This window comes from Oncorhynchus masou, unplaced genomic scaffold (assembly GCF_036934945.1).
Source record: "Oncorhynchus masou masou isolate Uvic2021 unplaced genomic scaffold, UVic_Omas_1.1 unplaced_scaffold_18___fragment_8___debris, whole genome shotgun sequence".
Lineage (NCBI taxonomy): Eukaryota > Metazoa > Chordata > Actinopteri > Salmoniformes > Salmonidae > Oncorhynchus > Oncorhynchus masou.
Genome location: NW_027016592.1, coordinates 24,608 through 51,822, shown reverse-complemented (window position 1 = coordinate 51,822; position 27,215 = coordinate 24,608). Strand labels below are relative to the sequence as shown.

Here is a 27,215-nt window from a genome sequence, read left to right as displayed (position 1 = left end):
CTTTTCACACTACAAAAGTACTTGCACAAATCACAATGCATTACAATGGTCATAATTTGACATGGTAAAAGTTTGGACCGTAAGTAGTTTTCAACCGTTTTAGCTAGAAACGCCATTCAAACTTTAAAATGTGCTGACCGGACTGGCACAATAGGGTGATAGTATTCAGCTTTTTGATACCATTTATACTTTTTCAACTATAACCAATTGAAATTTGCATAAGGCTCAAATTCTCTCTCTCTCTCACACCTTGGGTCTCTCTCCCACAACAAACAGAAGGATTGTATACTGCTGAGTGTGTGGATTAGAGCGTTTCACACTACCATAGATTCTCAAAAGCAAGGAGTTTCACTCAAATTCGCCTATCCCTAACCAGAATCGCAAATTCCAAAGGTTAATTTAATTTCATCATGGCTTGAATTATTGCTGGATGAAATGTGTTTTTGCTGCATATCATGTTCATTTAAAAACAATCCTGAAAAAATGGAAAGATCCTTGAACTAATACAATGATAATGTATTCGTACAATACGACACTTGTGAACAAATCATATACATTTGGCCAGCAAGCATCTGATCGACTCCCCAGTGAATTACCTATGTTTTCAGGCACACTTTCCTTTTACCACATATAATGATTTGCATGATATTGATAAAAATGAAGCTTGGTTTGTTCTTAACTTTGATAAGCTAAAGTTGTAACGTAGGACTACTGCACTTTTATAATTCGTATGAGAGGGGTATTTGTTATATATATATATATATATATACAGTGCCTTGCGAAAGTATTCGGCCCCCTTGAACTTTGCGACCTTTTGCCACATTTCAGGCTTCAAACATAAAGATATAAAACCATATTTTTTTTGTGAAGAATCAACAACAAGTGGGACACAATCATGAAGTGGAACGACATTTATTGGATATTTCAAACTTTTTTAACAAATCAAAAACTGAAACATTGGGCGTGCAAAATTATTCAGCCCCTTTACTTTCAGTGCAGCAAACTCTCTCCAAGAAGTTCAGTGAGGATCTCTGAATGATCCAATGTTGACCTAAATGACTAATGATGATAAATACAATCCACCTGTGTGTAATCAAGTCTCCGTATAAATGCACCTGCACTGTGATAGTCTCAGAGGTCCGTTAAAAGCGCAGAGAGCATCATGAAGAACAAGGAACACACCAGGCAGGTCCGAGATACTGTTTTGAAGAAGTTTAAAGCCGGATTTGGATACAAAAAGATTTCCCAAGCTTTAAACATCCCAAGGAGCACTGTGCAAGCGATAATATTGAAATGGAAGGAGTATCAGACCACTGCAAATCTACCAAGACCTGGCCGTCCCTCTAAACTTTCAGCTCATACAAGGAGAAGACTGATCAGAGATGCAGCCAAGAGGCCCATGATCACTCTGGATGAACTGCAGAGATCTACAGCTGAGGTGGGAGACTCTGTCCATAGGACAACAATCAGTCGTATATTGCACAAATCTGGCCTTTATGGAAGAGTGGCAAGAAGAAAGACATTTCTTAAAGCTATCCATTAAAAGTGTTGTTTAAAGTTTGCCACAAGCCTCCTGGGAGACACCTCCAAACATGTGTAAGAAGGTGCTCTGGTCAGATGAAACCAAAATTGAACTTTTTGGCAACAATGCAAAACGTTATGTTTGGCGTAAAAGCAACACAGCTCATCACCCTGAACACACCATACCCACTGTCAAACATGGTGGTGGCAGCATCATGGTTTGGGCCTGCTTTTCTTCAGCAGTGACAGGGAAGATGGTTAAAATTGATGGGAAGATGGATGGAGCCAAATACAGGACCATTCTGGAAGAAAACCTGATGGAGTCTGCAAAAGACCTGAGACTGGGACGGAGATTTGTCTTCCAACAAGACAATGATCCAAAACATAAAGCAAAATCTACAATGGAATGGTTCAAAAATAAATATATCCAGGTGTTAGAATGGCCAAGTCAAAGTCCAGACCTGAATCCAATCGAGAATCTGTGGAAAGAACTGAAAACTGCTGTTCACAAATGCGCTCCATCCAACCTCACTGAGCTCGAGCTGTTTTGCAAGGAGGAATGGGAAAAAATTTCAGTCTCTCGATGTGCAAAACTGATAGAGACATACCCCAAGCAACTTACAGCTGTAATCGCAGCAAAAGGTGGCGCTACAAAGTATTAACTTAAGGGGGCTGAATAATTTTGCATGCCCAATTTTTCAGTTTTTGATTTGTTAAAAAAGTTTGAAATATCCAATAAATGTCGTTCCACTTCATGATTGTGTCCCACTTGTTGTTGATTCTTCACAAAAAATACAGTTTTATATCTTTATGTTTGAAGCCTGAAATGTGGCAAAAGGTCGCAAAGTTCAAGGGGGCCGAATACTTTCGCAAGGCACTGTATATAGGCTAACGTTACTTGATGAAACATGTTCTTAGCTAGCTACCCACTGGGGGGAAAAATGGTTGAATCAAAGTTGTTTCTACGTCACTTTAACCCAAAATTCAATGTGATGACATTGAATCAATGTGGAAAACTTATTGGATTTGCAAAAGGTCATCAACTTAACGGTATTTCATATTTTTTTCTAACCCAACTTTGAGCCTAAATCCAATGAAATGGCAAAAAAAATGGTTGATTTCACATTGAATTCACATTAGTTGAAAACTCAACCAAAAGTAATTCAAAACTAAATGTTTATCTAATGTCTGTGCCTAGTGGGTAGCTAGCTAGCAGTATCTGTGCTATTGTCTTGAAGCTAAAATGTAATGAGTGTACGGGCAAGAAAAAAACTCTAACTGTCCAACATGGTTTTGAATTGTTGCATTATTCAAGGGTGTAATGTGGTCTGGTGGCATTATTCATTCAAGAGTGCTATATGATGGAATGTTGCTTTCATAGTTGAACAGTTTGTTAAAAGCATGCTTACTGACTAGTGGCTATACTGGGATATTTACAATAAATTTGAGCTGCAGAGCAAAAATGAGTGTCATGAAACCCCCAACTCTCTCTCGGGATGTGACATTCCTTTGATCATGTAAAAGTTAAAGCTGCAATAAGAAAAGGCAGATCTGTTCTAGGTGTACAATTTCTATGCTTCTCTGTCTTAAGTTTCGTTTTTGCGTCTTTTACTTTCGGTTTTGTAAAGCAGCTTCAAACAGTTGAAAATACAATATTTTTGGTTATGGAAAATATATTTCACAGTGGTTTAGATGGTACAATGATTCTCTACACTATACTTGCTTGTTTTGTCACAAACTGGAACTAATCGAACTATTAGAATTTTAGCAACCTGAAAATGGAGGAGCGATTTCTGCATAGTGCATCATCAATGTACATTTTATGAGAATTGAAATCTCGTAGCGTTGCCTCTACTTCAACTCTTTTCAATCTGAAAAGTCTCTTAATCAGTGATGTAGTGGTAAACTCTGATCACTGGTTGCGATAAAAAAAAAGTAATGCTGCCTATACTTGTAATAATTATTCCGCAAAAGGTGGGTAAACTGTCAAGCAAAATAAAAATGGATAAAATACATTTACTTCCGTTTACCCTCCACTACACCACTGTTTTTAATCTCTTGTATCTTCTTAGTGAGTTGTCCTGACCTCACTAATCAGCCTAGAAATTTCTGCCCTACAGCCTGTCCAACACAAACTGTCCCTGGAGACGCTTGAGCTCTGACAGAGAGAAAACAAGACAGTGTAATGCATGGGTGAGATCATTATTGATTCTAGTTGAAAAATAACCATTCAAAGGATAAACAAAAAATAAGCCAGACAACAACAGAAGAGGTGACAATGGAAGCTAAACTATCAGAGATCTGTGCTGATCGACAGACTGGATACCAATTTTAGGAAGGACACTCAAGCAGCATTGGTGCTGTAAAACTATAATCACCAGACGGTCTGCATTTCTCTCCATCTCTCATTGTTCTTCAGTTTTCTGACCATTGATATCTCAAAAACTTGAAATCCTGAACTAGGGTGACGTGATTCATAGAATCTCCCGATAGAATAATTCTTAAGAGAGATGGCACAGGGAGACGGGGTTACTGAAGATGAGAGGGAGATGGTGGCCGAGAAGCCTCGGGTAACCGAGGAGGAGGCTGCCTTGCTACAGGCCTTGGGGGGGATGACCGGGGAGGACGATGCTGCCTTGCTACACTTAATCCGCTATGTCGAGGCCCGCAACGCCGTGCCCTGGGATCAGAAGACCTGCCAGGAGAAGATGACCTACTATACATACCGCTGCTTTCTTGTCTTCCTCATCACATCTGTCATCTTCTCCCTCTTTCTGCTGTTTGGGGAGTTTATTAACAAAACATGGTGGGTGTCAAACTGGCATAAGATTAAGGTGTTTTTGTTCGACTTTGCCACATACCTGTTCACCCAGGAGGAAGGGAAGGAGATGATTGAACTGTAGGCCAATTGGACAGTATGACAACGACAAAGATGCCTAACATCCTCATGATCACCCGAGGATCACCACACCAGAGATTATTATTTGTCAGTAGGCTACTTTGCTTTGACAAAATATTTGAAATGTGATAGATTGTTTTGTCTGTTTGGAATTCCTGTTTTTGTTTGTTTCTGATTGTGCAAAATCAACTAGATGTAATCTGAAGTCCAAGATTGTCAATTATTCAATAAACTAAACTGTGTGTATTCATAATTGGTTATTTTTCTGCAGCATGGTTTATGTTTGATAGACTATTTTTTGGTTCCATGATATAGGTTGCCCATACCAGAGATGGACTATTCTGGATGTGTACCAGTGCCAGATTCACCAGAGTGGGAGAGGGTTTACCCTACCCAATATCTGTTCATGAAAATAAGACTAGGAATTTAGGAATTTTTTTATGAGGATCAATGAAAAGGGTCGAATTTGTTTAAAAAAAAATGTAATTGCTACATAGGCTTATTTGATTGAATACACGTTTCATAATGGTTAGGCTGCTACATATTCACTGATATAACTTGGCACGCGTGGCATTTCGACAAAAAAAGGTACTTTATATCTGAGTACGCCTGTCGGTCACAAACGTAAATCTGACCTCTCATTCGCTAGAATGGTCCCATCTGCTCTGGCCTTCGACCGCCTGCCTTCCATCTTTAAATACATGTATCTCCATTGTTAGTGTTTACTCGATTATCTTGTCAATTTAATAGATATTATTTTGTTTCATACTAAACTAGCCTACCCCTAGTCTGAATCACACATTCCAAATAATAATTTAATTTCGTCATGGCTTGACTTATTGCTGGACAAAATGTTCTGCTGCTGAAAATCATGTTCATAAAAACATGTTTTAGTCCTAGCTATGTCGCGAAGAAATTGAAAGATCCTAAAACTATCTACGTTGGTAATGTACTTTTACTGTAATGAAACAGCAGGGAGCAGGTCTCGAACCTTCGACCACCGAGCCCGAGGTCCAGCGCGCTCGTGCAAGCTGATTTTTTTGGACAAGGCGTGATGATGGACCAATAATATCTGGGCACTACAAATTCCTCTATCTTCCGGTGACGACCCTCTTTCTCTTCCGGAAGATTCAGCGTGACCGACGTTTCGTGTCTGTACAGACTTAAAGTAAGTTAAACTATTTAATACGTGTTAGTCCATCAAAACGGCGTCAGTATTATAGTTAAGATGTTTTGATGTGCAAGTATATGAACAGAATCCGTTCTGTACAACATATGTTCCACGTTAGCAAAAAAAGGCGCGTGCAAGTTTTGCTAGCTTTATAGAAGCTAATGTCAGCTTTTGCTAGCTAACTAACATGACACCATTGCATCAGCACCAATAATTACATGGAACTGGGCACAAGAAAGCCCGTGTTGTCTTTTAAACTTTTTTATATGTTCATTTTATTATTATAACGTTCAATGTTGTAGGACCGTTAAATGGGAGGGCGAGAGTGAATGTTACAATGACACTAACGCAGTGTGTAGCCCACTGAGATATTGACCGTGGCCTGTGCTAGGCTGGACAAATGAAATTAACGTTTTGTCATAACTGGTTAATTACATCCGCAGTGTAGCCCAGTTTCATAATATTACCATCTGTCCTAACTGTTTGCCATAGTTTTGAAGTAATCGCGAAAAAAACATCTTATTTTAGGGCATTTTTCACCCTGCCAGCTTCTTAGTTCTATTGAGCACCGTGGCACCAACTCGCCTCCACAACGTTCTATTCCCAGCCCATTGTCCTACTTCACAAAACGTGTCCACATTAAACTCACAGGCTTATCTCAAGTAACTTATTATCAACAAGGCTACTTGGTGAGCAAGTTCACTGTTCGCCTGTGTACACGTTGTTGTGACCTCCTTCAGAAAAAGGTGTAAACTTAAACAAACCGCAAGTCCCTGAACGAAGTTTCAGGATGTGGCCGATTTATTAAACAGCCAGAAGACATTATTTTGTACATTTAGAAATAACCTATTATTTTTGACGATTTGTTGTTTCTAGATGGCTGCTGGATAATTTGATGTGTCAAAATGTGCTCAATAGTAGGCATCAAATGCTGCATAGGTTCACCGAGTTGCAAACCAAATGGATAGGTCTAGCTCATTGATTTGGAGATCTGACGCTGTTGCTACCTCATTATGGCCACAGGGAGGCGCAAGAGAGCTATAAAACAATAGTTTTTTTTTTGTCTTAAAACCCCTAACCCGAGGTACCAACATTCCAGCACAGGTGAGACAAACAGGAAGGCCTCCTATGGGGTAAGGCTTTGTGTTAATTATTTGCATGTGGAAAGCAATGCAGAGACAAACAGGGGGAAAGGAGAGGGAGAAGAGGTCTACGAGGGTGAGCTTGAGCCTGATAAAAATAGTGGGGAAAAGATGGTTTGTCAAAGAAGAACGGTAGAAATTGTAAGCATAGGGAGCTGAAGACAGGAGGAGGAATGGAAGTGAATGAGGGTGAAGTATTGGCGGTGGTAGGTGTGTTAAAGTCACCAGAGACTGAGGTATGCACCGAGGGTCAGGATGAAGAGTGTGACAGGAGTGAAGTTTATGGACAAAGTGGACTATTGCCTTTAGGCTGATCCATTTGTGGTTACAGGGTGGGTGAAAAAATAGTTTGGTCATGTGAAATTGGTGAGGGTAAGCAGAAGTGGTCTAGTGATGTAATTGATTGTGTTTCTGTGCTCAACACTTCACGTACCCCCATTTGTTTTACTTCGTTCTCAAGAAAAGTGCACTAATGAAAGGAGTGATAACTGGGGTGCAGTAGATATAAATGTTGAGGTCAAAGATTCCCGGTGTATGTGATGCTTGTCGTTTGATGCTACGCAGACAAGGTGGCGAGAGTGGGGAAACAAGTCATTGTTCTTTTGAGTTTTGAAGTTGAGTCTTTGCCTGACAAAGTGAATTTAGGATGTAAGTGTTATCCTGTAAGAGCGTATATGCCATCACCACCTAATATATTCGGCACGAGGTAGGAATACATGTTTAATTATTGGCATAGAGGGGTGTTTTGTTTTATATAACTTTGAAGTTGGTGAGTAGTGTTAGATGGTAGGGTATTTATTTAGTACATTTTTCTTTTTCAAGTAAAGTATAAAGGAGTTGTCTAGTAGGTCGCAGTAATGCAACAAATTGGATGCCAGCTGCCGTTAAACCCCATAGGTTATTCTTCTATTTTAGCCTTAACCCTAACCCTAGATATAACCTATTTTAGCCTTAACCCTAACCCTAGATATAACCTATTTTAGCCTTAACCCTAGATATAACCTATTTTAGCCTTAACCCTGGATATAACCTATTTTAGCCTTAACCCTATATAACCCATTTTAGCCCTAACCCTAGATGTAACCCATTTTAGCCCTAACCCTAGATGTAACCCATTTTAGCCCTAACCCTAGATGTAACCCATTTTAGCCCCCTAGATGTAACCCATTTTAGCCCTAACCCTAGATGTAACCCATTTTAGCCCTAACCCTAGATGTAACCCATTTTAGCCCTAACCCTAGATGTAACCCATTTTAGCCCTAACCCTAGATGTAACCCATTTTAGCCCTAACCCTAGATGTAACCCATTTTAGCCCTAACCCTAGATGTAACCCATTTTAGCCTTTAACCTTAACCCTAATTATTGGGTATGGTAGCCTATAACACTTAAAATATATTTTTGTAAAAAATATTATGTTAGTAAATACCATTATTGTACTAAAAAGCATTTTTAGTGATGTTTTTAATCAAAACCAATGCAAGCATTTTGCTATTGTATTTTATGATATTTCTTATTGCAAGGCAGAACACTTGATAAACAAGCCACATTTTATTTTTCTAATGTGTTTTGAACTGTGTGACTTAGTAACCTATATGTGAAAGTCCAGCTATTGTCTGGGATAGGTGGGGCAGGTTTGAGACTGATCTTAGGAATTAATACGAAAAATGCACTATTTCTCAGCTCCTTCATCAATGTCTTTATGTGAATTAATAACTTTTAATTGCTAAATATTTCCAATAGATGACATCATTAACCTCTAGCGTCAAGCAATCCCGTATCCGGGAGTGTAATCATAGCCTCTAGCTCATTAGCATAACTCAACGTTAACTATTCATGAAAATTGCAAATGAAATGAAATATATTTGCTCTCAAGCTTAGCCTTTTGTTAACAACACTGTCATCTCAGATTTTCATAATATGCTTTTCAACCATAGCTACACAAGCATTTGTAAGAGTATTGATAGCTAGCATAGCATTAAGCCTAGCATTCAGCAGGCAACATTTTCACAAACAAGAAAAGCATTCAAATAAAATCATTTACCTTTGAAGAACTTCAGATGTTTTAAATGACTCTCAGTTAGATAGCAAATGTTCAGTTTTTCCAAAAAGATTATTTGTGTAGGACAAATTGCTCCGTTTTGTTCATCACGTTTGGATAGGAAAAAACCCTGAAAATTCATGTCATTACAACGCAAACTTTTTTCCAAATTAACTCCACAATATCGACAGAAACATGGCAAACGTTGTTTAGAATCAATCCTCAAGGTGTTTTTCACATATCTAACGATGATAAATCATTCGTGGCAGTTGACTTTTTCCTCTGAAGAAATTGGAAACGCCCATGCAGCTGGAGATTACGCAATAATTTCGACGGACGACACCGAGCGGACACCTGGTAAAAGTAGTCTCTTATGGTCAATCTTCCAATGATATGCCTACAAATACGTCACAATGCTGCAGACACCTTGGGGAAACGACAGCAAGTGCAAGCTCATTCCTGGTGCATTCACAGCCATATAAGGAGACATTGGAACAAAGCGCATTCAAAATCTGGGCCATTTCCTGTATGACATTTCATCTTGGTTTCGCCTGTAGCATTAGTTCTGGGGCACTCACAGATAATATCTTTGCAGTTTTGGAAACGTCAGTGTTTTCTTTCCAAAGCTGTCAATTACATGCATAGTCGCATCTTTTCATGACAAAATATCTTGTTTAAAACGGGAACTTTTTTAAATCCAAAATTTAAGAGCGCCCCCTATCTCGGAGAAGTTAAGACCATGAAGCATCAATTATAGGCTGTAGCAGCAATATAATTGACATAAAATAGCATGCAAACAAAGACTATATGTTCCATGATTTTCTAAAATGGTCACTCATTAGTTGACATGTTGCTATTTATCTCATATTAGGCCTGAGTTGCTCTTGGGGAGAAAAAATAGTGACTACAGCAGATATTGAACCCTGGTCAAATAATCACTAGACAGGTGTACATACTTCAACCCTAGTAGACATGTTTTATAAAAAGCTCTGTTAGTGTATCATATTATGAGTGAAAAGACAAGTGTTTCTTCCAGCTCGTCAATAAATTACATCATGCAACACTTGTGGTTGCATTACCTCAACATGCCCATTGATTGCAAGAGAAGTCAGAGTGCTCGCTGCTGCCTAGGGCACAAGCTTTTGGCAGGACTTTGTTGAATTGCTGGGTCGGTGCTGGTTGATGAATGTACTAGGGAAAACATGTTTTGTTGACCAGAGGTGACTGAATTAATGTTCAGGCTTATTGATAAAAGTTATATAGTTGTAGTGAAGTATATTTTCAAAACAAAACAGTAATCTGTTAAATGCATGTTCAGTCCTTCCTCTTGTGTTAGAAGTGTGGAAAGAGACAGAAATGCACACGCAGGAGTTTTCCTGTGAAGGGATTATCCAGGGTGAACAAATCTTCTGAAATTTATTTTGTGGTTTTATGCTGCCATCTATTGGAATTATTTAGCCATTGCGGTAGTAATGAATAAATTGTATATCCTTATCAAACTAGTAATTACTCAGAATTGCAAAATATAACATTTTCTTGTAAATTTGATCACTTACAACATTAGCTATTTAAACCATAGCAATGAAACGGACAAACACTATACATTTAGTTTTCTATATATATATAGATATAGATATTATTTAGATATATATATATTATTTAGATGGGTGACATCTGCAAAAGTAACACCCCCTTAACATATAAACAGACACTAAAAATGTGCCTTTTTAAAAATATAATAAATCTGGTAGCTCTCAAAGGAGCCTTTTTTTTGCTGAGCAGTTGGTTTTCCTGAGTGTGCTGCCTGCCATCAGAGGAGTATGTTTGCCTGCCTGCCTGTGAATAATGAAAAGTTAATACATCATTGCCACGCTTTCACATAGAAGCCTAGTTTGCATTTTAGTCTTCAGTGACGAAGGTTTAAGTGCCTTGCTCAAGAGTAAATTGACAGATTAACCAAGTCTGTTCGGGGGTTCGAACATTTACATTTAAGTCATTTAGCAGACGCTCTTATCCAGAGCGACTTACAAATTGGTGAATTCACCTGACATCAGTGGAACAGCCACTTTACAATAGTGCATCTAAATCATAAGGGGGGGGGGGTGAGAAGGATTGCTTTATCCTATCCTAGGTATTCCTTGAAGAGGTGGGGTTTCAGGTGTCTCCGGAAGGTGGTGATTGACTCCGCTGTCCTGGCGTCGTGAGGGAGTTTGTTCCACCATTGGGGGGCCAGAGCAGCGAACAGTTTTGACTGGGCTGAGCGGGAACTGTACTTCCTCAGTGGTAGGGAGGCGAGCAGGCCAGAGGTGGATGAACGCAGTGCCCTTGTTTGGGTGTAGGGCCTGATCAGAGCCTGGAGGTACTGCGGTGCCGTTCCCCTCACAGCTCCGTAGGCAAGCACCATGGTCTTGTAGCGGATGCGAGCTTCAACTGGAAGCCAGTGGAGAGAGCGGAGGAGCGGGGTGACGTTTGGGAAGGTTGAACACCAGACGGGCTGCGGCGTTCTGGATGAGTTGTAGGGGTTTAATGGCACAGGCAGGGAGCCCAGCCAACAGCGAGTTGCAGTAATCCAGACGGGAGATGACAAGTGCCTGGATTAGGACCTGCGCCGCTTCCTGTGTGAGGCAGGGGCGTACTCTGCGGATGTTGTAGAGCATGAACCTTAGAACGACAGGGTGTTGTCCAGGATCACGCCAAGGTTCTTAGCGCTCTGGGAGGAGGAAACAATGGAGTTGTCAACCGTGATGGCGAGATCATGGAACGGGCAGTCCTTCCCTGGGAGGAAGAGCAGCTCCGTCTTGCCGAGGTTCAGCTTGAGGTGGTGATCTGTCATCCACACTGATATGTCTGCCAGACTAGCCATCTTTCGGTTACTGGCCAACGCTCTTAACCACTAAGATTACAAACCAAAAAATGTTAAACACAAAAGTCAAATGGTGGTAGATAAATGGTGAACTGGTTAAGAAAATAGGGGTATGTATGTCTATTTTGCAAAATTTCTCAGTGTGTGTATATATATTTTTTCCAGGTCCAACACCATTTTAATCAGGGGAATCTCCTTTGTATTGATGTAAAATTGGGCTGCGAGCTCTGCGGTCATCAAACACTAGCCTTTCAAATATCAGAACTTACACATTACTGTTAGAATTCTGAGGATGATCCATTGTTTCCCTATGGGGAAATTCTACACAGACATGTCTGTATTTCCCCAAATATCTCACAATGTGTGCATTTCCATTTAAAAAAAAAAAAAAATTCAAATTGGATACCATTTTTTAATCAGAAGAATCTCCTCTTTGTAATGATGTAAGTCTGGGCAGCGAGCTCGGTTGTCTTCAGATACTCGCCCCAAAATACTTTTTGCCCTTGGAACCCTGAGCTCCACCCATTGTTTTCCTATGGAGAGGCATGCCGGTCAATTTCACCAAATATCTCACAATGTGTGTATTTGGATTTTTTTAAGGTTGGACACCCATTTTAATCAGGATAATCTCCTCTTTGTAATTATTTAAGTCTGGGCAGCGAGCTCGGTTGTCATCGATCACTAGAAAATAAATAGTCAGAAGCAACTTGTCTCTTTTTTTTTATTTTTTGTATGTCCTTTATTTTATCATTAACGTTCAAGTTTGTAGGACCGTTAAAGGGGGTGAAAGTGAATGTTATAATGACACAAACACATTGTGTAGCTCACTGAGATCTTGGCCTGCGCCAAACCTGAAGTCTGGCAGAACAGTAGTTTTCTTTTGGCAACGACCACATCATCTTGATATGGGAGAATTACATTTTTGCGTGTAGTGATGCTGTTGGGATTAATTTGTCGATCTATGCAAAAAAAAGAAACCTGCTTGGATTGTAAGATATCAAGAACAGTAAATAGAGTGTTTTTTTTTTTCTTAGCTCCCCTTTGTCCACAGAACAGCATGGGATTTCTGTTTTAGACACGTAAAGTTCAGAATCAACAATAATTGAAGTTGAGGTAATTTTAACGAAATGACACATGTAAAAAAATATATATATCTATATGAAATAATTATAGTTAACTAATTTGGCTACTCCTATCCTAATATAGACCTGGATAGATCCAGTATGAATATCCAGAATGCATTTCAAGTAGGCCAATATAACAGTTTTTATTTTCTCTCCTCCATCCTCCTGCTTGCAGAATGCGTTACGTGTCCGCTTACCTCCTGGCTGTGCTCGGTGGCAACACCAGCCCCTCATCCAAGGATATCAAGACCATTTTGGGGAGTGTAGGAATCGAGGCCGAAGATGAGCGCCTAGACAAGGTATGCCTCCATTTAGGGTGAGGCTGTCTTGTATTTTGAGAAGCTGAACTGAATTACTTTTGTGTACTTTGACACTATTGCAGGACATAGGCCTTGGTTTACATAGTAACTGGTGACAATAAGAACCTGAATTTGTCTCCACAGGTTGTCAATGAATTGAATGGAAAAGATATCAATGAAGTCATGAACTCTGGTGAGGCATTGTCCTTATGTCTTTGTTTTGACTCATGAATTCATACACAATTATGCCAGATTTACACTATGGCCAACCCAAACGGTACTGTTGGCTGTTCTGTATTATGTCATGTTTGTGTGGACCCCAGGAAGAGTAGCGGCTGCTTTTGCAACAGCTAATGGGGATCCTAATAAAATACCAAAAATTCCAGTACAGCTTGGTTTGGCACCATCGTGTGAATCAGACTTTGGTCTGTAGATTGTATATAGGTGCAAATGTTGTTAAGTTACCAGTCACTGTACAATCTAAAGGACCTGTCAATGAATTACTCTGTTGTTCTTTGCAGGTCTCTCTAAATTGGCCTCCGTGCCAGCAGGTGGTGCTGTGGCGGCTCCTGCTGCTGCTGGTTCTGCTGCTGCTGGAGTTTCTCCTACTGCTGGTAAGCCGTCATAGTAGGGAGTCATTCATTTCAACAGACTGAAACACATTTATTTGAAATGAATTGCATGAAGACACATTTCAAGGAAAACGCTTGATATTTTAAATGCGCTTTGATTATATATGTATTTCTGGAAATGGTCCATGTGTTTTGGGGATAGGCTCCCAAATATGAAACTAACATATGCTTGTGTGTCTTTGTAGCGGAAGAGAAAAAGGAGGAGAAAGAGGAATCTGAAGAGGGATCTGATGATGACATGGGATTTGGACTCTTTGATTAATCTTCCTTCTGTTAGAGGTTGAAAAAACAATAATAAAATGGAAATGGTTAGAAAGCCAATTGTCTTTTTTTGTTTACATGTTTATCATTAACGTTCAATTTTGTAGGACCGTTAAGGGGGGGGGGGGGGGTGAATGTTACAATGACACAAACACATTGCGTAGCTCACTGAGATATTGACCTTGGCCTATTCTGCCAAAGCTGAAGTCTGGCAGAACAGTAGTGTTCGTTTTGGTAACGACCACATTATCTTGATATGGGAGAATGTATGTAGCGTGCAGTGGCTCTGTTGGGATTAATGTGTCGATCTATGCTATAAAAAAAAGAGAAAAACCTTGTTGGATTATACAATATCAAGAACAGTAAACCCCTTGTATGCTTACATTTTTTTTCTTACCTCCTTTTTGTTCACGGAATAGCACGGGATTTAAGTTTTAGATATGGTCAAGTTTTTAGAATCAACAATACTTGAGGTAATTGTTACGACTGTTGTGTGTGTGTGTGCTTTTTGAGGTAGTCTCAACTGCGTGTTTATTTGGACCGTGAAGCTAAACCTTTTAATTTGGCTCTATACTCCAGCATTTTGGATTCGAAATCAAATGTTTGAGGTGACAGAACAGAATGTCACGTTATATTTGAGGGTATTGTCATCCCTCTGTTTCAGCATTTGGAAATGAAAGCACTTTACGTGTATATGGGGGCGGCAGGAAGCCTAGTGGTTAGAGCGTTGGACTAGTAACCAGAAGTTTGCAAGATCAAAGCTGACAAGGTAAAAATCTGTCGTTATGCCCCTGTCGTTAACCCACTGTTCCTAGGCCGTCATTGAAAATCAGAATTTGTTCTAAACTGGCATGTCTAGTGAAAGGTTAAAAAAACTAATATATGCCCCCCATTTGAAGGTGTCAAGCATTTGGATGAATATATACTGAACAAAAATATAAACGCAAGAAGCTGAAATAAAGAATCCCAGGCCTTTTCCATATGCACAAAAGCTTATTTCTCGTTCTGTGCACAAATTAGTTTACATCTGTTAGTGAGCACTTCTCTTTTGCCAAGATGCTACACCTGGAAGCTGATTAAACAATATGATCATTGCACAGGTGCACCTTGTGCTGGGGACTAGACAAGGCCACTTTAAAATGTGCAGTTTTGTCACACAAACCAATGCCACAGTGGTCTCAAGTTTTGAGGGAGTGTGCAATTGGCATGCTGACTGCAGGATTGTCCACCTGAGCTGCTGCCAGAGAATGTAATGTTAATTTCTCTACCATAAACTGCTTCCCAAGTCGTTTTACACACAGACCATGTGGAACCACGCCAGCCCAGAACTTCCACATCCGGCTTCACCTGCGTGATCGTCTGAGGGGAGGTGGGGGGCACAACAATCTGAAACACAACCAAAACGAAGTGAAAATACATCCAACAAGTTTGGAGAGTCAGAAGCTTGATAGAGTCGATGCATACTAAACTTTAGACTAAATTGAATAAACAAAGTTAATTTGTCTAAATACTTATGACAACTTCAAAATGGGGGGAATTCATTTTTAATGGTAAAACCGATGTATGAAAATACCCTCAAATAAAAGGTGACATTATGTGCTGTCGCCTCATAACATTTGATCTCAAATCCAAAAATCAGGGATATAGAGCAATATTAAGGGTTTTACTTCACTGTCCAAATAAATATGTAAGGAAGTGTATCTGCTTCACCTAGCTAGTAGAATATATTTTGTTTACTCGTTTCCTATCGCTACCCCAAAACAAAAAATATGCTTCATGAGCAAAAGTATGTGGACACCTGCTCGTCGAACATCTCATTCCAAATTCATGGTCATTAATATGGAGTTGGTCCCCGCTTTGCTGCTATAACAGCCTCCACTCTTCTAGGGAGGCTTTCCATTAGGTGTTGGAATATTGCTGTGGGGACTTGCTTCCAATCAGCCACGAGAGCACCAGTGAGATCGAGAATTGATGTTGGGCAATTAGGCCCGCGCGCAGTCAGCATTCCAATTCATCTCAAAGGTGTTCGATGGGGTTGATGTCAGGGCTCTGTGCAGGCCAGTCAAGTTCTTCCACACCGATCTCGTCAAAACATTTCTGTATGGACCTTGCTTTGTGCACGGGGGCATTGTCATGCTGAAACAGGAAAGGGCCTTCCCCAAACTGTTGCCACAAAGTTGGAAGCATAGAATTGTCTGTAATGTCGTTGTATTCTGTTGTGTTAAGATTCCCCTTCACTGGAACTAAGGGGCGTGGCCCGAACCATGAAAAACAGCCCCAGACCATTATTCCTCCTCCACCAAACTTTACAGTTGGTACTATGCATAGGGGCAGGTAGCGTTCTCCTGACATCTGCCAAATCCAGATTCGTCTGTTGGATTGCCAGATGGTGAAGCGTGATTCATCACTCCAGAGTCCAATGGCGGAGAGCTTTACACCACTCCAGCCGACACTTGGCATTGAGCATGGTGCTCTTAGGCTTGTGTGCGGCTGCTCGGCCATCGAAACCCATTTCATGAAGCTCCCGACGAACAGTTCTTGTGCTGACGTTGCTTCCAGGGGTAGTTTGGAACTTGGTAGTGAGTGTTGCAACCCGAGAACAGATGATTTTTACACAATTCAGCACAAAGCAGTGACATTCTGTGAGCTTGTGTGGCCTTTCACTTTGTGGCTGAGCCGTTGTAGCTTCTAGACGTTTCCACTTCACAACAACAGCACTTACAGTTGACCAGGGCAGAAATTTGACAAAATAGTTGGAAAGGTGGCATCCTGTGATTGTGCCACTTTGAAAGTCACTGAACTCTTCAGTAAGGGCATTCTACTGCCAATGTTTGTCTATGGAGACTGCATGGCGGTGTGCTCGATTTTATACACCTGTCAGCAACTGGTGTGGCTGAAATAGCCGAATCCAGTAATTTGAAGGAGTGTCCACATACTTGTGTATATATAGTGTATGTATTTGGACTGAAATGTCACTGATCCGTACTTGACCTGTTTGCTTGTGAAACTACTACTCTAACTCTGCTTGGTGTGCTGCATACAGCTCCATGCAGATCAAGCCCCCATCTGACTCCTCCTGTATTCCACCTGTATTATATTTTGCTGTATTTGGCATCTTTAACAATATCTAAGGGGGACGAGAAATGGTCTACTGCCATTCATCTAGAAGAAAAAGAAACGCACACCTATTAAGATGAGGTGCTGGCTAGTGGAGTAGAAACTTGAAAATAAAAGAGAGCCTTACACTCTAGGAGCTCAGATGCAAAAAATGTAATACCAACGTTTCGACAGCCAAGCTGTCTTCATCAGGGTATAATAATTCATGACACAGCAGTGACATCTTGTGGATAAATTGATTACAATATTTAATTTAGTACACATTTTCTCTCAGGTGGTTGAAAATGGCATCTTTACAGACAATACCACTTACAAATACATTTTTTCCCAGAATATCTACTCAAAGGTTAAAAAATAAATACATAAATATGAAACTGTTGCCAGGGAATTTTGAGTCATGGTGTCCACTAAAAATAGTTTCACCTTGCAACATTGCATAGTCTGGCAGTCCAAACAGTGCCTGGTCAAATATCCCTGTCCAGTGTCCACTCCACACTGTGCTGGTTGGGGGAGGAACTCGAGCACTTTTCCCTGCTCCTACTTCTCTCCTTGTGCCTGTCTCCCTGGAAAATGAAATATGCTAATAACAGAGGCAAGTGTTACCCTTTAACTGCATGCATGACACATAAGTGTGAATATTTTTTTTGTTTTTTGTTAACTTGTTGTTTGCTTTGAAATGTTTAGCTACACTGTACACTATAAGAGCTTTGTGGACGGGATCCCTTTGACTTGAAGACAAATGACCTCATCGCTCTGTGTAAAGAGGTTCATAGTGGACTGATGATAGCTGTAGTTATTACAATGTATAATTAGACCAGAGTCAAAAGTTCAACCAAAGTATAATGTGTTGCAGATATGAAGCACCCTCTAGTAAGGATGAGAAACGTTCATTCCCAGTCCTCTCTGGGGAGTGACAGCGACTCGCAGCCTGTCCTGAAAGAAGAGGAGGAGGAAGAGGAGAAGGTAACACTAGAGGAGGAGAAAGAGACAGAAGAGGAGAAAGAAGGGGACATATTGACGGACTCAGAGCTGGATCCCGAGTTGCCTGAGGACTATTCCCATGGCCTGGAGGACCTGAGGTGGAACCTGAGCTCTCTAGAGAAGGCTGTATATCTCAGCCTGCCACCGTGGGTCCAGAGAGGTATGCATGACGACACCACCCACACCACATCACCATGTCATGCCACTGCTGTGTTGTTAGTGGGCAATTAGCCACAACTTCAGCTGTCCCTTAACCGTGAAGCCATGCCCAGATGGGTGAGACAATTATAAACGTTGCTCAATAGTAAAATACAAAACATTTATCTCTCACGTTCAAGTTTTGTTTTAAGGTTCCTTCACCTTTGATAGCCAACATTGTTAAAATATCATTATATGTTATGTTTTATTTGACAGAGATTCAACACTGAGACCAGGGTATCTTTCACAAGGGAGCCCTGCACATACAATTCATAGACAAAATAAAATCTAAATCAGATAGGACAAAAACAAAATAAAATATAGCTCAACAAACAATCAAGAAAAACAACCACATTCCTCAAATAGTACCCAAATCAATATTTTAAATTGCTCAAGCAGCATCAGAGCGTCTAATTGCAGTGTACTTTAGGATTTACCTAATTTGGGGGAGATCTGAGGAACCTCAAGAGTTAACCAACCCTGTGAGTGGGTTTGGTATGTAATGTTTTTTTTATACTAGAACAACAAAGTAGGGAAGTTGGAAGCTTGTGTAGTAGAGCTTTGTAATTCATTGATCTGCGGCACTTTAATGGAAACCGGCCAACCTTTTGATACAGTTGTGGTTGTGCTTGTTTTGTCTTCTGTTTCAGCATTGCTGTGCAACCTCATGGCTAAATGTGGTGTAAACAAGTCATTCTTCCCAGCCCGTCTGCTGTCCTACCTGCTGCTGCCCTACATACTGCCAGCCTCTATCTTTCTCCATGTCAACTACAGGTGATGCTCGATACTAGCGTCTATACAAACAACCATATTGAATTTATCAAAAGAACAAAGAAAACAAGTCAAGTTACCCCACTGACTATAAAATGTCCATCAATCAAAACATGATAGCATAGTTACTATGACTAACACCATTAAAATAAGCAGAGTTATGGAAGCTTCCATAGACATTTCCGGCGATTTCCAAGGATAAACTTAGCTGTGAACTGATAGTGTTTACAGTCCACATTCTGTACAGTCTACTCCTTGGTTACATACTGTAACTATGGCTCGTTCTGTCATGCTTGTGTTCATACCATATTACCATTTGTACATTTGTGTCTGTATGTTTTTCTTTGCTTCAACTTGTGTGTACATGGACTTTACATCCCCCAGGGTGCTGTGTTGGCTCCGCCAAGTCCCAGGGAAGTGGCTGTGGCCGGGTGTGGAAATGGCTGTGCCATTCCTTCTAAAGCTCTCTCACCGCAGGAAGAACCTCATGCACAGGTGAGACGTGACTGTCAGATCATATCAGCTGTAAGTCAGCGATCCCAGTGACTGGAAATCATGTGCCACACAAACACCATGGTGTTATTGGCAAGAGCCTCCCCATCAGGTTAGAATTGGTTGAGTCACCATTTGTTATTTCAACATACTGTCTGAAATCAGCGTGGTTGGTGAATCATATTTCAATAGAATTTCTTATCAGGTTAATCCTGACATCAACAAACTTGACTACAGGGTTGCTACGTGAGGTTCATTTTAAACTGTGGGCAATTATGTGTCAATCAAAATTGATTGTTGATCTGCTATTGCCTGGTGGGTAGCTCCTGTCTGTTAGACATGTTTGTTTTAATCTCTCTTCTACCAAGTACTTTTCCATAACACTTTCTGTCAGGCTAGTGCAGCCAGTGCTCTCTCTTACACTCTGTTTTGTGATGCTTTTAGGTTGTGGCCCTCTGGTCCTGTCAGATTTTGGCCCGGTGGTCCTGCCAGATTGTGGCCCTGCAATCCTATCAGGTTGTGGCCCTACAATTGTGTCAGGTTGTGGCCCTGCAATCCTGTCAGGTTGTGGCCCTACAATTCTGTCGGGTTGTGGCCCTGCAATCCTATCAGGTTGTGGCCCTTCAATCTTATCAGATTCTGGCCCCTATGCTTTCTGGCATCTGCCAAAGAAACACATACACAGTTTAAGAGTGCAGAGGATCCTCCTCCACAGCAGCGCCGTCGCTCTGTCCTGCGGTTCCAGCTGTCCACCACCAGCACCCATTACACAACCGAGACCCCCAACACCCCAACCGAGAGCCACCTTGACCCCCTGGGCTTCTCCCTCCTCTTCAACCTGGAACTAGCGATGGACAACCAGCCCAATCACCAGTCTCTACTCCACCAAAGCGAGAGAATGCTGCCACTGGAGTATGGCCCCTGCATAAAGGAAGAGGCCCTGGCCTCCCCACACATCTCCTACATGGGGGAGGAGGAAGAGGAGGAAAGGATGTCTCAGGGAGGGGATGAGGTGAAGGAAGGGTTAGCCCTCCTCCGCAGGCTTCCTGTGGAGTGTGCCAATACTGGCTACTAATGTTGGCTGACTTTAGGGTCAGGAGTTTTTCCCTGATCGGGTCACATGGTTGGGAATGTGATTTTCTCAGCAAATTAATAGCAGACCTAAGTCTGCCTGTATCCAATTCACAACTAGTTTGTACTTTGAAGTATAATGTATGTTGAACCCGATTAGTGAATTCGACTCATGTGCCGCATGAGGCAGTAAGCACAAAAGCTCTCTTTCTGCTACGCCCTTCCATTCTCACTCCAGGATTGACAATGACTGGAAGGAATGATGATTAGGGTAGAGTCCCTCTTAGTCACGTCACATAGTCAAAATAATTCCCTCATGTCCCTTATCAGCTGACTTCCAGGTAAAGTAGTACTTATTTTATATTAGATGTATTTTATGAAATTGTATATGCAGCGCTTGAAAGACACTGGTCTCAATGGTGACTCCCTGATTAAATAAAGGTAAATAATGTCCACAGGACATGTATTACAACTCAACTGGTTTAATCAGATTACTTTCAGGTATTTGATCGTGGGTATTGTTCATCAAGTGAGTGGCAGTCCTATGAGTGGGGGGGCTACCCGGCAGAGATGAAAATATCATCTTGAACGGAAAACTCCATTCGCCCACCTAATAAACACCATTAATTTGTTAGCCAACTAGTAATACCTTTGGATTGAGACAATGTTAAGCCTTTTCACCTTGACCAACTGTTTTGCTGAGGTTGAGTGGAACTTAGTTCATTTAAATAAAAGTAATTAACAAATGAAAAGGCTGTGTCTCTCTTTCTTACACAAAGCTCTGGCAGTTACAAGAATTCAGCTCTATCGAAGGACAGTTTGGCCATTATCTAACCAAAGTCAAATGCTGATACTGTATCAACCAAGGTACCATCAAATAATGCATTTCAATCAGTAGAAGTGGTGCTTTTTAACAAAAACATAATTTATTCATTTAACAAAGTGTGAATGCCAGCATACACATCTATATAAATGTCATATTGTTGATCAGCAGTTGTTCATCCTTAGACTGAAAAACAAAACAGGTGAACAATGATGAAACTAAAGATTGCACTGCCAATAACAATAATAGTTAATAAAACAAGTTAACAGAAGTATGCTGCGTTTTTCATGTAATTGCATTAATACACAAGTGCACTGTGTAAAGTGCAGGACATTGCATTGCATTATTACATCGCCAGATAAAGTTTTGTAAAGTGCATTCAAAAAAATCTGTAAAACATTGATATTGCAGAAATAATATATACCATTTAGCAGAGGCTTTTATCCAAAGTGACTTACAGTCATGCGTGTTTACATTTCACATATGGGTGTCTCCAGTGGGAACTGACACTTGGTGTTACAAGCATCATGCACTAACAACTGAGCCACACAGGACCACAGTATTAGAGAAAATATATTTCTACCATCTGGAAATATTGCTACATAAATAGTTTGGATCAATAGCTTGGTTTTCTTATTTTGTCACGTGTCATAAGTAGAATCCCCAGAAACAATGCATTACTCTTGGGTTACTGTAGGGGTGCACATTTCAGTTTTTACCCTAGCACTACACACGTCACTAATCAACTTATCATCAAACCTTTGATTAGTGGAATCAGGTGTGTATTGCTAGGGCAAAACCAAAAATGTGCACCCTTTTGAGTTCACAGAACCAGGATTAAGATACCCTGCTGTGGGGAAATAACCAATGTACCTGTACATGCAGTTACAGTAGGCTACATAGTACTTACTATCACTAATTCAGATAAGTAAATACAGACTGCACCACAAGTGGTAAGAAGTGGATATATTTTACTTACTAACCTGTACACATAGTAGTTATTTAGATGACCTAGTGTAGGTTTACTGGTACAAGGACTACCATAAGTGGTGTTCCCGAGGTGACCTGCCTCTGGGTTTTATTTGTGTCCCAAGGAACACTTTATGTGTTATTACAGTACTGAGTATGTTTACTTTCCCCTGCACTAGTTGGTCTCATTTGCATGTGGTGGTGCATCAACGATTAGGACCATCCTGGTGATGCAGCGTCGGATCTGGATGAACCTGCAAAGCAACATAAATGCCATTAGAAACATATGTGATCTTCCTTGATTCACCTGCTAACAGCACTGTGGTTAAAAGGTACAAAACAGCTTTTAACTTGCGTGTTGGGGGTGTTTCTGTGTCACAATCCCTTCTATTTTAGTTTATACCACATGAGGCTGCTGAGTGGAGGACGGCTCATAATAACGTCTGGAACGGAGCGAATGGAATGGCATCAAACACCTGGAAACCATGTGTTTGTTGTATTTGATACCATTCCACTCATTACCGCGAGCCCATTCACCCCAAATAAGGTGCCACCAGCCTCCTGTGATTTACACATAATTACATGCATTTGAATTAAAAGAGAAGATAGGGATTGACTCTTGCCTCTGGTGTTTGGGTGAAGCGGTCCTCTAAGTAGCGGTTGCCCAGGCCCATGATGTGTCCTGTGGATTGTCTGGAGAGACAGGCCACCCTGGCTGTGAAGTCCAGAGTGAAGGCCAGCTTGACCAGCTCCGGGGCGTTGACGGGCCCGGGCCCAACAGTGTGTGGTGTCTGGCGGCTCTGGCCTGTAGGGGTCTCTGTCTCCACGTACGTATCAGCCAACTGCTGGAAGGTACTGTAGGACAGCTTCTGAAAGAATGCGCTTAGGCTGGGGTTCTCCTTCAGCTATGGAGAGAGCAGGACATACTTTCATGGGTGACCATAGAATAATATATTATCTATGAGGAAATAGCAAGTTTAACCTGAAATCCAGAACAGTTTTGTGGGAACATTCCACTCCTTGTACTCTGCCATTTGCCAAACCTGTTTGGCATAGGATACTGGGTACAAGGGGTGGAATGTTAGCACAAACAGACTGGTACCCAGGCTATAGCAAGCTATCCTGGATGTGAAAGAAGCACTTAGTGTCAAAGATAGACTTTGTATTAAGTTTCTCACATACATTCTTTTTTTTGGTAGTTTATGAACACAAACCTTGTTATCAATGACGTCTCCTTGCTGCTTCATCAGAACAATGATCCTTTTGATGACGTCCTCTGTAAGAAATGGATAGAAAGGGTCAATAGAAGTCTACACAGTTGTAACAGATGTGTGATGTGCTGTGGCCTTTACAGCCTTATACAGTGCCTTGCGAAAGTATTCGGCCCCCTTGAACTTTGCGACCTTTTGCCACATTTCAGGCTTCAAACATAAAGATATAAAGCTGTATTTTTTGTGAAGAATCAACAACAAGTGGGACACAATCATGAAGTGGAACGACATTTATTGGATATTTCAAACTTTTTTAACAAATCAAAAACTGAAAAATTGGGCGTGCAAAATTATTCAGCCCCCTTAAGTTAATACTTTGTAGCGCCACCTTTTGCTGCGATTACAGCTGTAAGTCGCTTGGGGTATGTCTCTATCAGTTTTGCACATCGAGAGACTGACATTTTTTCCCATTCCTCCTTGCAAAACAGCTCGAGCTCAGTGAGGTTGGATGGAGAGCATTTGTGAACAGCAGTTTTCAGTTCTTTCCACAGATTCTCGATTGGATTCAGGTCTGGACTTTGACTTGGCCATTCTAACACCTGGATATGTTTATTTTTGAACCATTCCATTGTAGATTTTGCTTTATGTTTTGGATCATTGTCTTGTTGGAAGACAAATCTCCGTCCCAGGTCTTTTGCAGACTCCATCAGGTTTTCTTCCAGAATGGTCCTGTATTTGGCTCCATCCATCTTCCCATCAATTTTAACCATCTTCCCTGTCCCTGCTGAAGAAAAGCAGGCCCAAACCATGATGCTGCCACCACCACCACCTGTGTTCAGGGTGATGAGCTGTGTTGCTTTTATGCCAAACATAACGTTTTGCATTGTTGCCAAAAAGTTCAATTTTGGTTTCATCTGACCAGAGCACCTTCTTCCACATGTTTGGTGTGTCTCCCAGGTGGCTTGTGGCAAACTTTAAACAACACTTTTTATGGATATCTTTAAGAAATGGCTTTCTTCTTGCACTCTTCCATAAAGGCCAGATTTGTGCAATATACGACTGATTGTTGTCCTGTGGACAGAGTCTCCCACCTCAGCTGTAGATCTCTGCAGTTCATCCAGAGTGATCATGGGCCTCTTGGCTGCATCTCTGATCAGTCTTCTCCTTGTATGAGCTGAAAGTTTAGAGGGACGGCCAGGTCTTGGTAGATTTGCAGTGGTCTGATACTCCTTCCATTTCAATATTATCGCTTGCACAGTGCTCCTTGGGATGTTTAAAGCTTGGGAAATCTTTTTGTATCCAAATCCGGCTTTAAACTTCTTCACAACAGTATCTCGGACCTGCCTGGTGTGTTCCTTGTTCTTCATGATGCTCTCTGCGCTTTTAACGGACCTCTGAGACTATCACAGTGCAGGTGCATTTATACAGAGACTTGATTACACACAGGTGGATTGTATTTATCATCATTAGTCATTTAGGTCAACATTGGATTATTCAGAGATCTTCACTGAACTTCTGGAGAGAGTTTGCTCCACTGAAAGTAAAGGGGCTGAATAATTTTGCACGCCCAATTTTTCAGTTTTTGATTTGTTAAAAAAGTTTGAAATATCCAATAAATGTTGTTCCACTTCATGATTGTGTCCCACTTGTTGTTGATTCTTCACAAAAAAATACAGTTTCATATCTTTATGTTTGAAGCCTGAAATGTGGCAAAAGGTCGCAAAGTTCAAGGGGGCCGAATACTTTCGCAAGGCACTGTATATAGAATGCTTAGGATGCTATTGAATGTGCAATTTCTATTATGATTAGATAAGACATCAATACACATGAGAACATTGCTTGATGATAGGCTACTTACCATCTGTAGAAGCTGTGTCTGTCTCTTTCTCCTCAGACACAATCTTCTCCAGCTCTTCTGACACTTTCTCATAGTATGAGTCTGTAAGCACCACACTCACAACCGCTGTAGAGAGTAACAAGTAACATAGTATTTTTTTCATGCAATAACTCTCTAATAACAGGACTTCCAAATAACTCTCTAAGAACTGGACTACCAAATAATAATAGGGCTACCAACTAACTCTCTAATAACAGGACAACCAACTAGGGCCCAATTTCCCATAACACAATTAAACTAAGATTATCCACAAAATCCTGTTTGAACAAAAGGACCATAACAACAAAAACAGTACTGTGTGAAATGTTTGGGTGCCATGCCCGCTCAAACCTACATTCAACTCCAGTTATTTCTGTAGTGTTGGCCCTGTTCCGAGCCGATGATCTCCTCACAGACCCTCTGAAGCTGTCACTCTTTATTTTTCTCAGAGGTCTCCTCATGGAGCGCCATTGCTTTTTTATGGATTTGTTTCCTTGCGACTGTCCACCAGTCTCTGTACCAGACTCATGCTCATCTTTCTGGTCACTCCCCTTCTTCGAGAAGAAACCCAGAAAACTTTTCCAGAGAGAGGGCCTTTTGGTCCTCTTCTTTCCCTCTTTAGACTTATTCTCCAGTTGAGTAGACGCATCAATCTCAGGAATATCAGCAGGCCCTGGGATTTCTACAGGAGCCACATTTGGTATAGCAAAGCCCTCGTCAGGTGGTGTGCTGGTGGCATCGCCCTCGCCAAGTTTGCTGGGCCCTAAGGTGACCAAGGAGTCAATAGAATGCCGGTGGACTCTTCTGCGTTTCTCTGACAGTGTCACCCACTTCCGAGGCTTTGTTGGTGACCTCTGGTCCTCACATGTCCCGTCACTTAAACTGATGCTGCGCTTCACGTACACTTCCAAGAGGTGACTGGTGTCCTTGCGGCCAAGAGAGAGCAGCTGGGCCTGTTTGGGCATCTTCTTTTCTGCAACCTCCATGATAGGAATCTACAATAGATAATGCAAAATTAGATACATTTTTTAAATTACCGTAAAGATGTATTTCTTTTAACATTATGATATGTCACAATTGCACAATTCTATTGGATATGTTGTTCTGATTGTTTTGGTTTCACTTGTAATATAGCCGAAAGTAAAGTTTTCGTTTACATTTTCTGAAGGATTAAAACACAGCATTGGGTGCCCAAAAATTGCCTAACGGTTCTCTCTGGTCGTGGTATTTCACCCAATGCTGATCTTAGTTCTTCCTGAACATTAACAGTAGCCTACCATTACCACTTCAACTTCCAATTTCCCATGTGAATACGTCAGTCGACAACATGAAATATAATAGAATATCATACAGTAGGCTACTCACTTTTTCACTAACTGTCTTGCTGTTCCCTTCCCGATAAATGTGTTGATTTCGAGGTGTTGACCAGGTGAGATATCCTACCCAAAAATGACCTCTTCAACAAAAACTTGGTTCAGGACATGTAATGACGCGTTGGTTTACGCCTCCTCCTTTACCGACAGCCTATCACCACCCTTCGTGCAGAGCGCGTGGGTGAAGTGAAGCAGGTAAGGAGAAGTCAATGCGTCATATGATTTCTCCTCAACGGTACTTCAGGGCTTGTTTACGGTTTCGGTGTTGTCTTGCTCGTGCCACAAGGGGAAATTACGGTATTGGTTTTCGTTAACCTGAAACACAAACACCCATAAACTCAAACACACACACACACACACACACACACAGTCGATGCTGCTG

General features: G+C 41.0%; 3 protein-coding genes across 4 annotated transcripts; 2 read left to right on the top strand and 1 right to left on the bottom strand.

The window, feature by feature from the left end:
* Positions 1-5,479: 5,479 nt before the first annotated feature.
* On the top strand, positions 5,480-14,006 carry LOC135538896 (large ribosomal subunit protein P2-like). 2 transcript variants are annotated; one of them, XM_064964779.1, is made up of 5 exons: positions 5,480-5,588; positions 12,935-13,058; positions 13,203-13,251; positions 13,580-13,672; positions 13,876-14,006. In XM_064964779.1, exons 2-5 carry the CDS (start codon positions 12,936-12,938, stop codon positions 13,950-13,952), a joined length of 342 nt encoding a protein of 113 aa, XP_064820851.1. In that variant the 5' UTR covers positions 5,480-5,588; position 12,935; the 3' UTR covers positions 13,953-14,006. The 2 variants fall into 2 exon arrangements, with proteins under 2 accessions (XP_064820851.1, XP_064820852.1); XM_064964780.1 differs by lacking the exon at positions 5,480-5,588 and adding an exon at positions 12,730-12,748.
* A 3,556-nt stretch (positions 14,007-17,562) lies between these two features.
* On the top strand, positions 17,563-21,312 carry LOC135538891 (uncharacterized). The gene is made up of 4 exons (XM_064964777.1): positions 17,563-18,209; positions 18,898-19,021; positions 19,403-19,513; positions 19,955-21,312. The coding sequence occupies exons 1-4, from the start codon at positions 17,924-17,926 to the stop codon at positions 20,583-20,585; spliced, it is 1,152 nt and encodes a 383-aa protein (XP_064820849.1). The 5' UTR covers positions 17,563-17,923; the 3' UTR covers positions 20,586-21,312.
* Positions 21,313-21,485: 173 nt separating this feature from the next.
* Positions 21,486-26,945, bottom strand: LOC135538892 (uncharacterized). Its single transcript, XM_064964778.1, has 6 exons — positions 26,826-26,945; positions 25,816-26,455; positions 25,443-25,547; positions 23,588-23,649; positions 22,997-23,278; positions 21,486-22,627 (listed from the first exon to the last, which is right to left on the bottom strand). The coding sequence occupies exons 2-6, from the start codon at positions 26,444-26,446 to the stop codon at positions 22,580-22,582; spliced, it is 1,128 nt and encodes a 375-aa protein (XP_064820850.1). The 5' UTR covers positions 26,447-26,455; positions 26,826-26,945; the 3' UTR covers positions 21,486-22,579.
* Positions 26,946-27,215: the final 270 nt, after the last annotated feature.

Coding starts and splice junctions, on each gene's coding strand:
- LOC135538896 (XM_064964779.1), top strand. CDS start 12,936: ATGCGTTACGTGTCCGCTTACCTCCTGGCTGTGCTCGGTGGCAACACC. Junction 13,252..13,579: donor CAATGAAGTCATGAACTCTG/GTGAGGCATTGT, acceptor TGTTCTTTGCAG/GTCTCTCTAAATTGGCCTCC. Junction 13,673..13,875: donor TGGAGTTTCTCCTACTGCTG/GTAAGCCGTCAT, acceptor GTGTCTTTGTAG/CGGAAGAGAAAAAGGAGGAG.
- LOC135538891 (XM_064964777.1), top strand. CDS start 17,924: ATGAAGCACCCTCTAGTAAGGATGAGAAACGTTCATTCCCAGTCCTCT. Junction 19,022..19,402: donor TTTCTCCATGTCAACTACAG/GTGATGCTCGAT, acceptor TACATCCCCCAG/GGTGCTGTGTTGGCTCCGCC. Junction 19,514..19,954: donor AGGAAGAACCTCATGCACAG/GTGAGACGTGAC, acceptor TGATGCTTTTAG/GTTGTGGCCCTCTGGTCCTG.
- LOC135538892 (XM_064964778.1), bottom strand. CDS start 26,446: ATGGAGGTTGCAGAAAAGAAGATGCCCAAACAGGCCCAGCTGCTCTCT. Junction 25,548..25,815: donor AGAAATAACTGGAGTTGAAT/GTAGGTTTGAGC, acceptor TACTCTCTACAG/CGGTTGTGAGTGTGGTGCTT. Junction 22,628..22,996: donor GCTTCACCCAAACACCAGAG/GCAAGAGTCAAT, acceptor GTTGCTTTGCAG/GTTCATCCAGATCCGACGCT.